The sequence below is a fragment of the Apaloderma vittatum genome, unplaced genomic scaffold (assembly GCF_000703405.1).
Source record: "Apaloderma vittatum isolate BGI_N311 unplaced genomic scaffold, ASM70340v1 scaffold1977, whole genome shotgun sequence".
Taxonomy (NCBI): domain Eukaryota; kingdom Metazoa; phylum Chordata; class Aves; order Trogoniformes; family Trogonidae; genus Apaloderma; species Apaloderma vittatum.
This window is the reverse complement of record NW_009724308.1, coordinates 15,220-30,306: the sequence shown is the minus strand read 5'-3', so window position 1 is coordinate 30,306 and position 15,087 is coordinate 15,220. Positions and strand designations below refer to the sequence as shown.

Here is a 15,087-nt window from a genome sequence, read left to right as displayed (position 1 = left end):
TTTTTGTGACAATGAAATAATTAACAAAATATAGATATAGATTGACACTTTAAAAATACTGAAAGGTTCAGAAAACTGTCTTACTTTAAGGTCATTTAATATTATTTTATCAATCTGTTTGGGTTTCCGGAGCATAACTATAAGAATTCTGTGCAGATATTAGTTGTCATTCCATTAGAGTTATTTTGTATAAATACAAAAAAGCCCCAAGTACTACTTTGGTTATAACTTCATCTTACACTTTTCTTACATGTAAGTTTGATTCTTTTTTTTTTAATTTTATTTTAAACCATTTTATTTTCTAGAAAAGAAAGATGTAACACAGAGCTTGGAAAGCTACACAGCAAAATGTCCTGGTACAATGGAATTCATCACTCTTCCAGATGGTTTGAAGTTACCTCCTGTTCCATTTACCAAATTGCCTATTGTGAGGTAAGACTCCAAAACACAATCTTACACTTTTCCACAGTATCTGTCAAGTTTTAAAGGATACTGGAAGGATGTAGTCTTCTCAATTTACGTAAATTGTTCACAATGACATGGAAAAATGTCAAAATGTCAGATTGTTTTGAGAGGTTCTTAGGCAAAAATAGAGACTTTGAGCAGAAAATACTTTCTGTGGCCTTTCGTTTCAGAAGGAGAGGAGTTTTTTTTTTTTTTTCTTAAACTGTCATTCAAGAGTTTCTGATACAATCGAAGAAAAGTATTTTGTAATTACAGCTGAGATTTAAATTAGGTACCTGATATACTGAAGATCCATGAGTTGGATGCTCTCTCCCTTTGTGGAGCTTGGAACTCAGCAGACACTGATGCCTTTCGTAGCTGTTCCTTTCCAGATGCTGCGTTTTCAAGCTGACACCTTCTAAATCTATGTTCCTTCTTGTACCTGCGTGCTGTCATGTCCCGCCCAGGGTGGTGGTGGGGACAAGTGACTTAGATTTATAATTCCCCAAAGGAGTGGACAATGATGAGACAGGTCTCAAGGCCCACACACAAACATTTATTTCTCAAAACATGTAGATTGGACTCATGATAATTGGTTTTAGTTACAAGACTCATTAGGGCAGGCAATATTCTATGACTTACTGATAATGAGGAAAAGGCCAGGTATACAACAAACTACAGCAAGCTGCGTGATAACAAGGAAAAAGGGCATGTAACAACTTCTAACATGTGGCATTGTACTTAATGATTACAAGACAGAAACTAGATATAAACTAAACAAGCAGTATGATAGGCCTTGCATTACTTAGTGAGAAAGGGGAAAGTGAAAAGAGAGCGGGGGGTAGAGAGACAGAGATCACTGGGCCAAGTTTCCATGTTGGTCCTACCAACAAGGGTTCAAGGATGCCGTCATCTTGTCGCCTTCTCCTCATGCACTTTTTCTTCTTGGTGTCTTCATTGCTTTCCACAGGCTCTGTCTCTTGACTGTCGTCTCACTTTTTGCTTTATCCCACCTCAATTCATACACACTTTTTCTGTACGCAGATGTATAGCGTGTCCAGTAGGGAAGCAGGGCATTACGTTGTTTACAACCATATGCAATTGCCTTCTCTCCTTGGGAGAGACGTTATGAGACAAAGCCATCCGGTCTTCACAAGATTCCTGATCTCATACATATATTTGGTGCCAGGGCTCTTTGAGGCATTTGTTTTTCAGATCACCTTTACCACGTTCCATTTGACACTTCTTAGTTTGCCACACAGGACCAGAAACTGTTTTTTGACCAAGCTGTGAGTTTGTAAAGTGCCAAGAAGTGTTTAGGCCAGATATTCACACATCTGTCCGCTACACATGCCAAGGCACATTGTGCAGTCGGGCCAAAGAATAAAACATTGTTTAGATTAAAGCCTGGCCTGAAGTATTAGAGGGTCGTGTTTTAACCTCAGCCAGCAGCTCAGCCCCACATGGCTGCTCACTCACTCGCCCTGAGTCAGGATGGGGGAGAGAATCCGAAGGGTGAAAGCGAGAAAACTTGTGGGTTGAGATAAAAACAATTTAATAGATAAAGCAAAAGCCACGCCTGCAAGGAAAGCAAAACAAGGGATTCATTCACCGCTTCCCATGGGCAGGGTAGGTGTTCAGCCATCTGCAGGAAGCAGGGCTACATCACTCGTAACGGTGTCTTGAGAAGACAAATGCCATCACTCCGAACGTCCTCCCCTTCCTTCTTCCTCCTGATCTGTTGCTGCAGACCTGTGGCCTGGAATATCCCTTTGCTCAGATGGGCTCAGCTGTCCCAGCTGTGTCCCTTCCCAGCTTCATGTGCATCCTTGGCCTCCTCACTGGTGGGGTGGGAAGCAAGTGACCCTGACTCTGTGTAAGCCCTGCTCAGCAATAATGAAAACATCCCTGGGTTACCAGTGCTCTTTCCAGCCCAAATCCCAAATGCAGCCCCTCCTATACCAGCTCCTTATGAAGACGGTTAACTCCATTACAGAGCTGGCACATAGAGAGAATCAGAGAGAGAGAGAAAACAGCTGTCAGGCATCAATAAGGAAAAAAAGGTTAAAAGAAAAAAAAAGGTTAAAAGAAAACTTTTATCAAGAAGTGGCTTTTTGAAGGGGAGATAGTTGCTATTCAAAAATAAGTGGTGGAAGTTATTCAAAAGGGTTCTCATAGGGATTTGAGTTCCCTGTGTGATGTCATCAGACTTTTCATGAAGCAAAAGTTCTGATATCAGAAAGAGCTAGTAAAAAGTATAACCAAAGAATGAAAATCATATTTATTTTCAGATTATTTTAAGTCTCTAAGATGAAGATGAATTTTTTACATTACAATCATATGTCACAATAAAACTAGTTGTATCAGAACCAGAACTGTACTCTGACTTCTTCAGAATGTTGGTTTTTTTCCACATTTGCTGAAGAAAGAGACCTTCTCTAAGCGTTTGTAGTGCATTTAACATGATAGGTCTGTTCACACTAACAGTTTGTTGCGTGGGAGGTGCTCGCTTGAGGTGCGGGTTCGACTGGAGCATATGGTTGTACGCGGTCAGGTGGGATTGTGTGGGGAATCGGAATGGTCACACCGTTCCCGATGGTGTCCTGCAGAGTGGTTTTTCTCATGGTTGCACTGAGTACAAAGCTGTGTGCTACTAGCCACCTGGGTCCCCCTCTTAACATGTGCTCACTGGGGAAGAATGCATCTTCCCTGAGGTCTTCCAGCACTGTCTGTTCTAGAAGAGTCTGCAAAGACCCTCCTGCTGAGTCACGAGGTTCAGGCTGGACACCCTTGCTTTCTAAACTTCCTCACGGAGAGGAGTCTGGGTGCAGCTGGATAACGGTCTTAGACCCCAACTGTAAAGAAGACTTCAGACCCCAGGTTCTGCCACAGAGTTGGTTTATTTCAGCTCAAGCTGGTGTTGCCAAAAGCAGCAACTGCAAAGAGAAAACTCTAAACCAAGCAATAGTTTAGAAAGCTGGCATTGGTTTATTAGCAAATTTGGCCAAGTTTGGATGCTAGATGACACTAGCATACTGCCTTGAAACCTGCCACATTTATTTTGTAATTTATTATTAAAAACACGCCTACCTTACCACTAGTTCTGCTGTTACTGGTAGCAGTTATATTCATCATTGGAGCAGTATATTAAAATTAGCTTCGCCTCTCATGTAAATTAGCGAGCATGCTCCTTGCAGATGTGGGGGGGTGAGTTTTGGCTCTCTGAGTTGAGTTGGTGGTCACCATCTCCCATTGCTACATTTAATTTTGACTCACTTTCAGCCTGTCATAAACAATTTTTGATGGATTTTTACCCTCTAATTTCCATAATGAGAATTTTGGCTAGAAAAGCCCTGCTTAGGTCTGATTCCACACATCCCCAAGGACAAACAGCTTGTTAAAGCTCTCTAAACAATGATCTACTCGCTATCTCCAGGTGCACATTATCTTTTCTCCTAACGGGCTGGAAAATTTCTTCATTGCCTCTCCCCATCCTTGAAGCAGTATCCTTTGAAAGATTGATTTAGCACTCTTAAGGCAGTAAAAATTATTCTGCCACCCTTGTGGCAACACTGGGGCCCTCTGAGAGGGACCCTGAGCAAAGAAATCCCTGAGCAATTACATACTTACAATCCAAGTTCACCTCCCTTCACACGATGTTTTGGCCCAATAGTAATATTTGGGTCTGTGGTTTTCTTGTTCCTCATTGGAGCCTTCCTCTCTCTCCAGGTGGGCATTCTTTTCTTTATCTCAAGGATGTAGTTTCTGTTGATCTTATCTTTCTCAATCAGCATTGGTTTTAGGGCCTTTCTTCAGCCTAAACTCATCAGTACTTAGGTAAAAGTCCACAGTCTGGGCCTAAGGCTTCCGTAAATCTGGTTGCTCATGCTAAGCAATGTCACTCTTAAGACAAAACAAATTGCAATTCCTCCTATTTTTAAGCAATCCCACAATTAATTCTAATATTCTACAAGAAAACTGTTTTCATCTCTAACACTGCCCCCTCTGTGGATTCTGTTCGCACTGAGAAATCATCGAGGCTGACTTTACAGATTCCTGCTTTGTGTTGCCTGTTTGTATGTGCAGCGCGTACTTCAGAGCTGCAGCTGGTAAATCAATCAGAATGGTTAAGGTTGGAGGGGACCTTGAAGATCATCTAGTTCCAACCCCCCCATCCATGGGCAGGGACACCTCTCTCCCATTAGACCAGGTTGCTCAAAACCCCATTGAACCCGGCCTTGAACACTTCCAGGGATGGGGCATCCGCAACCTCCTTGAGCAACCCCTTCCAGTGCTTCTCCACTCTCATGGTGAAGAATTTTTTCCTTATATCTAATCGAAATCAACCCTCTTTCACTTTCAATGTGCAGTGTGGACATACAATCTCCAAATCTTGTTAGGACCAAACCTACGTGTTACAGTGGGAAAGTCGAGTAATTTCTTATCATCTGACCTTGGGGTTGATTTAGTTGTGCGACAAATCTGTGTATAGTGCTAAGCTGGTCATATTTGACTACCCTAGCTCAGATTTTCAGTTGAGACGCATAGGCAGCCTCGTTTTCTCTAACCTAATTTAGCTGTCTGCTTTGGTGTGAGTTGGATTAGTAGAATATGTGGACTATATTGCCTCATTTTCCTTTGAGTTTAAAGATGTAGATAATCTTTAAAGGTCCCTTCCAGCCCCACGCATTCTATGTCAAATATGTTCCAGCAAGTTCAGGAAACTGTCTATTAGTTGGGTTCCTTTGTCGGTACTTTCTGAAGGCAGATTCCCAGCTAAATACATGAATACATTTCTTCACCTGAAATTTTTTAGACAACAAGCTTAGTGCAAATTGTAATCTAGCCCTCTTTTTTTTTTAAAAAAAAAATGATTTAAAAAAATTAAGAAAACTTGTATAGTCCTTTCTAGTACTTGAGTTCTGTAATTATAGAAGGAAGTTAGAGCAAAAAGCTTGCAGGAAAATATTTTTAAGGCAAAATTCTTCTGAGAGCAAGAGTGCTCTCAACCGCCTAGTGCTTCTTGCAGGTCTCTCTTCTAGGAATAATCTTAGTATTACACAGTGTAAAACCAAAACTACCTTCCTTAATCTGACGGTGTGTGATACCTCTCTGCCTTGACTGTCAAAATAGGTGCAGAAGTACGATGCTGAAGTTCCCTTGAGTCTAACTCCTCACTTGTGCTGAAAAAGCAGTGCTGTGTTTAACTGTGAAACGTTACATCTGGAATTAATCTCAGGTTTTTGCTTTTTGCTTGACTTCTAAGCCATGGAGGGGCTGGATTGTACTGGATGTATTCTGTAGTGCTTTCTTGATCTTTTCCATGCTGAATGTCAAAGATAGTCTGGACGATACGGGACGTGCCCACTGAATCCCTTTTGATAGAGTCGTGCATTATAAAGGCCAGTGAAAACTTTGGCAACAGGTTGCCAAGACTTCAGTGGGAAAGGCTCTGCCTCACTTAAAACGTTTTGTCTGCAGAGAGAAGGTGACAAGCACGTTATGTTTACTTGTCAGTCCTAGAGCTAACTTTAAGAATTGCTCACCATCCTAGTGCTTCATTTACACGATCAGCTTCTGCTGATCTGGCTGCGCTTGGAGCATTGAAAGTAGTTGCTGCTGTTTTGCCGTGGGGGAAGGAACCCAACATCAGCATTATTTAACAGCGAAGATTTGCTGTTTGGGCTCCTCTCCCCCTTCCCATCTCTTGGAAGTTCTATAAAGGCCAAAGTGATAAAAATGTGTAATCCAGCAAAATATTAGTTGCATCTGAATATAAAGCCTCCAGTTACATTTATGCAGCAGTCCTAGTGTATCGTAGAGCTGTCCAGCTGCTTGGAAACTGGCCGTGCTGCCGGACTGTGGAGCTCTCCCAAGTAATTCGTGTTCATTTGAGATGTAAATTATAAGACAAAACTGTGGTTTCGATCAGCATCGAATAATCCAAGTTTATGATTCAATCCATACTAGAGTCCTCTAGAATCATACCCATTTACTGCTGATGACGACTTCTCTTTGCTGTTGGCATTTCATGGTCTACTAGTCTTTAATCCATGTAATGTGAGGTGCTTATTTTTGGATGCAGATTTCTTAATCAAAATACTGTCAAATGTTGAAATGCCACAGCAAAACTGGAACGTAGTTACGCTGTTACTTTTCTCTCCCCCGTACATATAAAGCAGTAGGAGAGATCTGACTTGGCAAAACCTTTATACTCCATTACTCGTGTTAACTGATGTTTAATGTCTAGCTCTCCTTTTTATAACAATGGGATTGTTTATAATCTTCTTTTTTTTGTGTGTGTGTATTGTCTTTTAACTACATAACTGGTCTATTACTGCTTTAAGTATTATCATATTAGTATATATTTTTTTTAGCCTTTGAAATTCTGTTGGTTTTTTTTTTCTTGAGTTTTCAGGTGCCACATTGCAATCTGGAAAGCTCTTTGGTAAATTTTTAGTTCTTTTGATGAAGCTTTAGAAACCAAAACCATGTTGAATTGGAAAGTATTCCATTATAGCATCCTGTAAATTCACCATCTATTTTTATCTGTAATATAAAATAGAATTTATTGTTTTTCTATTCTGTATTATTGTCATTTTCATAATTTACCTGTATTAAAACTAACTTTATTACTAATATGCTTAAGAAAGAATTTTCTTACTTTTCACCACTGTTATCTTTTTGTTGCCCTTATATATTTTTGTTACTACTATGAACTTGGTGCCACTTTTTTCCTTCCCTCTGTTGACCTAGTGGAGTGCGTTTTAAAATTATTTATTTTATTTCACCTCTAAGCAAGGTTGGGTTTAATTAACTTTTTCCAAATACAAGAACTTGGTTGTCTGGGTAGGTAGTGAAGTTATTTTGTAATTTCTAATTGTCAGGCTGGGACAGGAGCTAGAAAATCTACATTACTGAAGCTTTTCCCACAAAGGAATTTGTGTTCTATGTATGACCTGTGAGGATACAGCTGTCTAACGTGTAGTTGAAGAACATTCCTCCCACTGTCATACATGAAGATAAAGGTTATCCACCAGTATTAATATCATATTGAAGGATAAGCCGAAGCACTTCTTTATGTATAGAAAAATAAAATTCCTTTTTACTAGCACTTTATCAAATTTATTTTGCTCAAATAAGTTTTATTTACATGTTTTACTTTAAGTAGAATTCTAATTTGTAACAGAATTCTATCAGAAGAGATTTCAAACTATGAAATATTCAGCAACCTGTGACAGTTTCTCTGTTCCTCAAGCTCATTGTCTGTTATTTTGCTTTTGATTGTATCACCAGCAGGTAATATATGGAAGTGATTTCTTTCTTATTCAAAATACTTTTAGTGTTATCTAATAACTTGTTATGAGATCTTTTGTATCACAGAGCTAACATGTCTGTTTAGTGTTGCTCTTATGCCAGCGTTATTTTTCAGCATGTTATTTGGTAGTTTTTAATTATTTGGGTAATTTTTAAAGTAAATTTTTTTCTTGTGTTTTTATACTTTTTATTAGTGGGACGTTGGTTCAGCTGTACTTTAATCTGCTGAGGACTTACATCATTTTTATGTTCTCAGTATAGCTTTGAAATAAGTATTGTTCTGTAACTTTGGCAAATTATTCAGTTATGTCCTATAGATGGTGCAACGCTCTTTTAACATATAAAAAAGTACTTACCTGTTTTTTTCCAAGTGAAGACACTCGATTTTAAGTTGTTTCCATGATCTTTACAGCTGAAGAAGGCAGATTTCTCTCCTAATGCTGCAGCACTCTTGTATTTGTAGTATTTGAAGAACTTCATAAAACATGTAATCAATCCTGTGCTGTAACATTTGTAGCCTCTTTGGTTTATTATGGCATTATCAAAGAATTCCAGGGAGGTAAGTTTTACTGTGGGAGGTGGATGTAGGAAACAGGGGAAGAAGGGAGTTAATCTTTCAACAAGTTGGTGTTTTCCAGCAGTCTTGCACTTTGCCTCTTAATTAATTTTGGACATCTCCTAGGGGTTTAGCCAGACTCTATTGTTTCTCTTGGTACGTGCCCACTGTATCTTTAGGTATCTTGTAACAGTTTCCTGCTGGAAAGTTTTGTGGTTTATTTCATTCTTCCTTGTCTGCCTCAGTATGGTGGGATGCTTCTAGCAACTTGCAAAAATTAAAGTTTTATTCCACGGGAATTTTCTTTTTACTTGAAAATGATTTTTTTTAATAAAAAAAAGTTGGATGTGTAAGCTATGAGTGATTATAAAAGGGGAATTCCTGTCTCTTGATGGTGTTCTTAATTAAAAGCACAAATACTTCAAGCTTACTAGACTGTAGCAAAACAGCTAAAACACTGAATGGTGCCTTTATTCACCTTTTGTTTCTCCTTACCTTGCTCCTCCCTGCCTCTTAAGTAATGAGAATTCTTACAGGCTTTTATAATGCTCTACTTTTACTGATTATCCGCTGATTTATTGCTTGTTCTTATGCCCAATATTTCCTCTTTCATTTCCCATCAGCATCGGAAGACCAGTGATTTCCCTGCATGGTATTGAAGGGATTTAGCTGTAGGAGGGATATGGTACAATGAATTGTTTATTTTTTGTCTTTTTGTAATTGCTTTATTGTTGTCCAACAAACTCAAATTTCTGGAATGTTGCCTTCATTTTAGAAGCAACTCGGTGCAGTTTAACTGATTTAAAATTTGTTTTATTTACATCGAAGAACTTCTTTTTGTATAACATTGTCCAATGAAATGTTGTCTGGCTTGTTGTCTGGTTTAAGTTAAATATTTGGTGGCTTCCTGCACTAGACTTGCAGCTGGATTTCCAATGATCCATCTGGCTAGTTTTGATTTTATTGGTTTCTATGGAAGATGTTTTTCTTTTGATATTTATTTCCTGAGAGCTTTCTGAAACTCTGCCTTTAGTTTCCTTGGGTTGTCATTACTTTCTTTTTTACTGTAGGCGTTTACTTCATTTTTTCCATTTCAGGTGTTTTTTGTGGTCAGAACCTACTCAGAGTGTCATTTAGTGTTTATCACTTCATTTTTAACACAACCACCTATAAAATGATTTTTGCTCAACAGATCTGTAAAGCTCTTGAACCTCCCGACCAGTCTCCGACCTCACAAAATGAAAAGTCTGCTTGGTCAGAATGTGTCAACCAAAAGCCCCTTCATATATTCTCCAATTATTGCGCACAGTCGTGGGGAAGAACGAAGTAAGAAAATAGGTAAGAATTTATTTAAGTATTTTCTGTTGTTCTGTTATGTTAGAAAATCTGTTTTGATTAAGGAAAGCAAACCTGAACACTTTCTTGTATTTGAAATAATCAGCTTTTTAGCCTAAAGTTCTGAAGGAGTGAAGCTTTGCATCGATGACATAAAGGGTTTTCAGAGGAGGTTAAAGTATATTTTCTTCTCAAGCAGAAGAGAAGTTAGGGAAAACTTGGTTCTGATACATTCTATTTGGCAGAAGCCAGCTTATCCAGTTATCACGTGTGTGGCCCTGAGTTAGATGGACTGTGGGGGTTTCCCCTTTTCTGCTGAGGATGTCGTCGTGAACACAAAGAAATGAGGATGACTGAGCTGCGGTTTCTTGGACAGAAGATGGAAATCCATAGGCAGCTGGACTGTGGTAGTTCATCACCCACAGCATCCCAGGGTTGGATCGCTGTTCATTTTTGACTTTATCTCTTCTGGGAGAAAAAAAATATATATAGGTGATACCCTGTAATGATTTAACTTGAACTCAGAATGATTAACTGTCTGATTAGTCAGTTTTTCTTAAAGACAGTTCAGCAAAAATCCAAAAAGCCTTATGAACAATGTTTGGAATGCTAATCATTTTCTGCCAGAGGATTATATCGTTCATAACAAAGCTCTTCAGTGTAGTAGTTGTGCTATTGGCAATAGATTACAAGGTTGTTTCAAATCCTGGGTTAAGTTACAAGTATCAGCAGTCTTTTTTTATCGCTTTTGTGCATATCACATGCATAATTTTTAACAAAAGCGTCAGTGCAAGCGTATGAGAGAGATGGAGAATCCTTTCTGCTTCCCTTATTGTCCATTTCTCTTGTTAGTGGTAGAGTATTTGTGTTGTAGCTTATTGCATTGCTCTCTGGCACTCCTCCTTTTTTGTTTCCCTTTTTTACCCTTCTAACTGTCCTCTTTCCTCTGCTTTTAAAATTATTTTCCTCCAGCAGTGTAGCAATCACTTGGCTTGTTCCTCTGGATTGTTCCTGGCCTGCGGAGGGGAGAATCTCTCTGCATGGCATCTTTCTAACACGTGGGCCCATGCAAATCTCACGAGATTCAACACGGCCAAGTGCAAGGTCCTGCGCCTGGGTCAGGGTAATCCTTGTTATCAGTGCAGACTGGGGGATGATGTGCTAGAGAGCAGCCCTGTGGAAAGGGCTTGAGGGTACTGGTGGACGAAAAACCAGACCGGAGGCAATAATGTGCTCTTGCAATCCAAAAGGCCAATTGCATGCTGGGCTGCATCCAGAGAAACATAGCCAGTGAGGTGAGAGAGGTGATTCTGCCCCTCTACTCTGCTCTGGTGAGACCTCACCTGGAGTTCTGTGTCCAGCTCTGGAGCCCTTGACACAAGAAGGACGTGGACCTGTTGGAGTGGCTCCAGAGGAGGCCATGAAAATGATCAGAGGACTGGAGCACCTCTGCTGTGAGGACAGGCTGAGAGAGTTGGGGTTGTTCAGCCAGGAGAAGAGAAGGCTCCCGGGAGATCTTATAGCGGCCTGCCAGTACCTGAAGGGGCTACAGGAAAGCTGGGGAGGGACTGTTCACAAGGGGGTGTAGTGACAGGACGAGGGACAATGGCTTTAAACCAGAGCAGGATAGATTTAGACTAGAAGTTAGCAAGAAGTTCTTTACTGTGAGGTTGGTGAAGAGCTGGCACAGGGTGCCCAAAGAGATGGTGGAGGCTTCATCCCTGGAGACATTCAAGGTCAGGCTGGATGGGGCTCTGAGCAACCTGAGCTAGTGAGAGATGTCCCTGCTCATGGCAGGGATGTGGAACTAGATGACCTTTAAAGGTCCCATCCAGGCCAACACATTCTGTGCTTATTGGACGGTTTGGGTGGACGTGGCTCAGTGCTGTTTTGCTGCAATACTGCTTTGATTTCAAAAGATAAAGCATAAGAAGTAAGAATTAAGTAGAGGATAAGAAATTTTAAAAATGAAGACATATGGGAACATCTTAAAGTGCTTTCTTGTTAAAGATTTATTTGGAAAATAACTTGTATTATTTCTGTTAATAATTTGTTTAAAAATTGATCAAAATTACATATTCAGAATTTAATCTCTTAGGTATAACTTGTCATGTTTGGTTTTTTTCATTTAAATAAAACCTTATTGCTAATCATTTCAAACACTTGTATTATTCAGTATTCTTGTTGTTCCTTGATTGATACAGAAGGAACCTGCTTTTTTTCAAAGAGTTTGGATTAGAATTTGTTTATGTACTGCATGTACCAAAGGAGTTTCATATTATACAGGGCAGTTTCTCCTTTTAGGTTTTCATTTAGCCTAAGGAGATGTCTTCACCACTTGTGATCCCATAAAGCATTTGTCTTTTGAGCTATACACATAGCATGCTGAAAGCCTCTAATATTTCATTCAAAGTTTGGCAAACAGAAGAATACACAAAATAAAATCAGATACTTCCTTTGAAAGAAGTGGAGAAATGTAAGAAACTTTGAAACTAATGAGAATATTTTAATGACATGTATTTAATTAAAAGCTGTGACAATAATGAATTGATTTTCTTGCATGGAAATAAGTCAGTCATGTTTTGGTTAAGTTATTATTACAGCAAGGGAAATCAAGTACTGCTGACAAACCACAGGGAAACAAAACCCTTTAGAAACTCTGGAAGAAGTCTTATCAGCTTTCAGCTTGATAAACTTTTCTGATTGGAAACAATAAATGGGATAATTATATTCTGGGTAAATTGCTGTAATAGCGCGCTAGTCATAAGAGATAAACCTACTGATTTTTGACATAAAGTACTTTAAAACAAGTGCTGATGGTCTAAAGCAGCAAGAATGTATAATGTCGTTCCATTAGTAAATCTGGCAACTGTCATACCTGTATGAGATGATATAAATATAGCTCTTTACTCAGGCCATATAACCTAATTTTACCTTTCTTTTCAAAAGCTTTTTCCCCGAGGAGGCAGTTCTGTAGCATCGCCCTGGTGTCTTTACATGGGGTAGCTGGATCTTCTGGGAAGGAACCCAGAGGCAGCTGTTGAGGTCTCTAGAAGTGGGAGTGCCTAGATAAGATCATCTAGCACCTGGTCCAGTTGCATCTTGAAAAGCTTCATTGATGTGGAAACCACCATGTCCTTGGGGAGGTTGTTCCAGTGAGTGACTGCTCTCACTGTAAAAAATTTTCTGTCCTATATTGCAATGAGAGGTGCAACATGTACCCATTACCCATTGCCTTCTCCCTGTGGCTCCTCGTGAAAAGAGAGTCCCTGCACTCTTTGTAGCCACCCTTTGAGTATGGGAATGCTATGATGAGATCCTCCCTGAGCCTCCTCTTCTCCAAGGAGAAGAGACCTAACTTATTTACTCTTTCCTCATGGAAGTTTTTCTAGCCCCTTGATGATCTTCGTGGCAAGAAGATTATCCAAAGGGATAATCCAAAGGGATCCTCTCCAGTCTGTGTCTCTCTTGAGTTGGAGGGACCAGAACTGGACATGGCACTTCAGAGTGGAGCGACACGATCACATCTCTGTCTCAGCTAGCAGTGCCCTTGTGGATCCGATTCACCTTCCTTGCTGGAGCAGTGCACTGCTGACTTCTCTTCACCTGCTTGTCCAGCAGGACCTCAGGTGCCTTTCAGCAAGGTTGCTCCCCAGCCATACCGAGATCCTAGCCTGGCCTGGGCTCTCTGGTTGTGGCATGGGAACCGGCTGCCAACTGGATTTAACTCTGTTCACCACCACTTTTTGGGCCTGGCCATCCAGCTGTTTTTTCACCCAGTAAAGGGTACACATCCAAGCCATGAGCAGCCAGTTTCTCCAGGAGAATGCTATGGGAAACGATACCAAAGGCTTCACTAAAGTCTGGGGAGACAACATCTACAGCCTTTCCTTCATCCACTAGGTGGGTCGTGGAAGGAGCTCAGGTTAGTTGAGTGGGACCTGCCTTTCGTGAACCCCTGCTGACTGAGCATGATCATCTGGTTGCCTTGTATTCAAGATAGTCTGCTCCATGGCCTTCCCTGGCACCAATGTCAGGCTTGACGTGCGGAAAACAGACTCCACAATCAATTAGATTGTAAAGTAGGTATGTTTATACAGTGCTGGGCAGCGCAGGGGATACTGCCTCCAAAGTGGAGCGTGCCCCAACGCGGCTCTTGCCTTGACTATATACAGTAAAGTGTTACATATTCATGAAGTTTCAAAAGATGCCTATACATATGCATGCCCTAGGCCCGCTTCGTATTAAAATGAGTTCTACTGCATCATTTACATAAATTCTTCCTGTCTGCCCTTGCGCAGCGCTTCCTGGTGGTGGTCGTTGAGGAAGGTGGTCTTCTGGAAGAAGGCTCGTAATCTTCCTCACTGTGCACTTTTCACCTTTAGCTCTTTGCGCAGACTCAGTCGTCTTTCAGCTTTCATCCAAACTGCAGAGCTGGTATCAACTGGTCTTTAAGGAACTATCTTCATGCTTATCCCCAGCTCTTCCTGCTTCAGTGGGTTTCTACCAGTGCTTGACTACTGTTAAAGAATAGCTAACAATCCATGTAGCTAATCAATAGCTTTGCCTTTGCTTAGATTCAATCATTTGCTAGTTTTCCTATAATCCTATTTTCAAGGCTGACAGGCCTGGACCTTTTCTCCTGCCCTTCTTGTAGATGAGCATCACATTTGCAAACCTCCAGACCACTGGGACCTCCCCGGGTAGCCAGGACTGCTGATAAATGATGCAAAGTGGTTTGAGGACCACTTCTGCCAGCTCCCTCAGTACCCTTGAGTGGATTGGTCTTGCCGGACGATCCCTTCTCAAGCACATCCCAAGGATGTGGTGGGCCCCAAACCCCTCTCAGACCCCCATGAGGGACCTCGCAAGCCTTGCATTCCTCTCAGCGCCCAGCAGCAGCAGCTTGCACTCCCAGTGTCAGCTTCCTGCGGCTGCAGTACTGTCGTAAGGTCATTCAGGGAGTATTCAATGCTGGGGGAGGGATCGTATCTGTAAAAGTTAAGTGAGCCTAGAATCGTTTCTTTTTGGAAGGAAAGGCAGATTAAAGCATCAGACAAATCGATGGTTTGCATTTGTTTGGAGTAAGACTTACACGAAATTAAGAGTTTTGAACATGACTTTTTCGAACTGACTTGTTCGGAATCACTTTTTACATGGTTGCGTTGAAAACATTTTCAGAAAAACCATTCCAAGCTTATGGTAGTTCCTATAATGTGGAAATTAACTTGGAAGGAGCCTTCTTGGGCTGCCACAAGTGCTGGTGTTGATGTAGTTAACCCTAATTGGATACCTTTGAAGCTCTGTACAATACCTCTTCAGAGGAGTAACCAATTTCTTCGGGGGACTGCAGAATGCCTAAGATATTGTGAGCACTAAGAAGCAATTAAATAAAAAGAAATTTACCAAACATCTCATACAATTGTGCCTTTGAA

At 40.6% G+C, this 15,087-nt stretch overlaps 1 protein-coding gene across 1 annotated transcript in view; it reads left to right on the top strand.

The window, feature by feature from the left end:
* Window positions 1-306: 306 nt before the first annotated feature.
* Window positions 307-15,087, top strand: part of LOC104276187 (trafficking protein particle complex subunit 9-like) — a gene marked incomplete at its 3' end in the record, with an annotated part of 29,440 nt that continues 14,659 nt past the window's right edge. Inside the window, exons 1-2 of the mRNA XM_009872411.1 lie at window positions 307-432; window positions 9,510-9,655. Coding sequence (XP_009870713.1) covers window positions 362-432; window positions 9,510-9,655 — 217 coding nt within the window. The remainder of the gene's footprint in view (window positions 433-9,509; window positions 9,656-15,087) is intronic.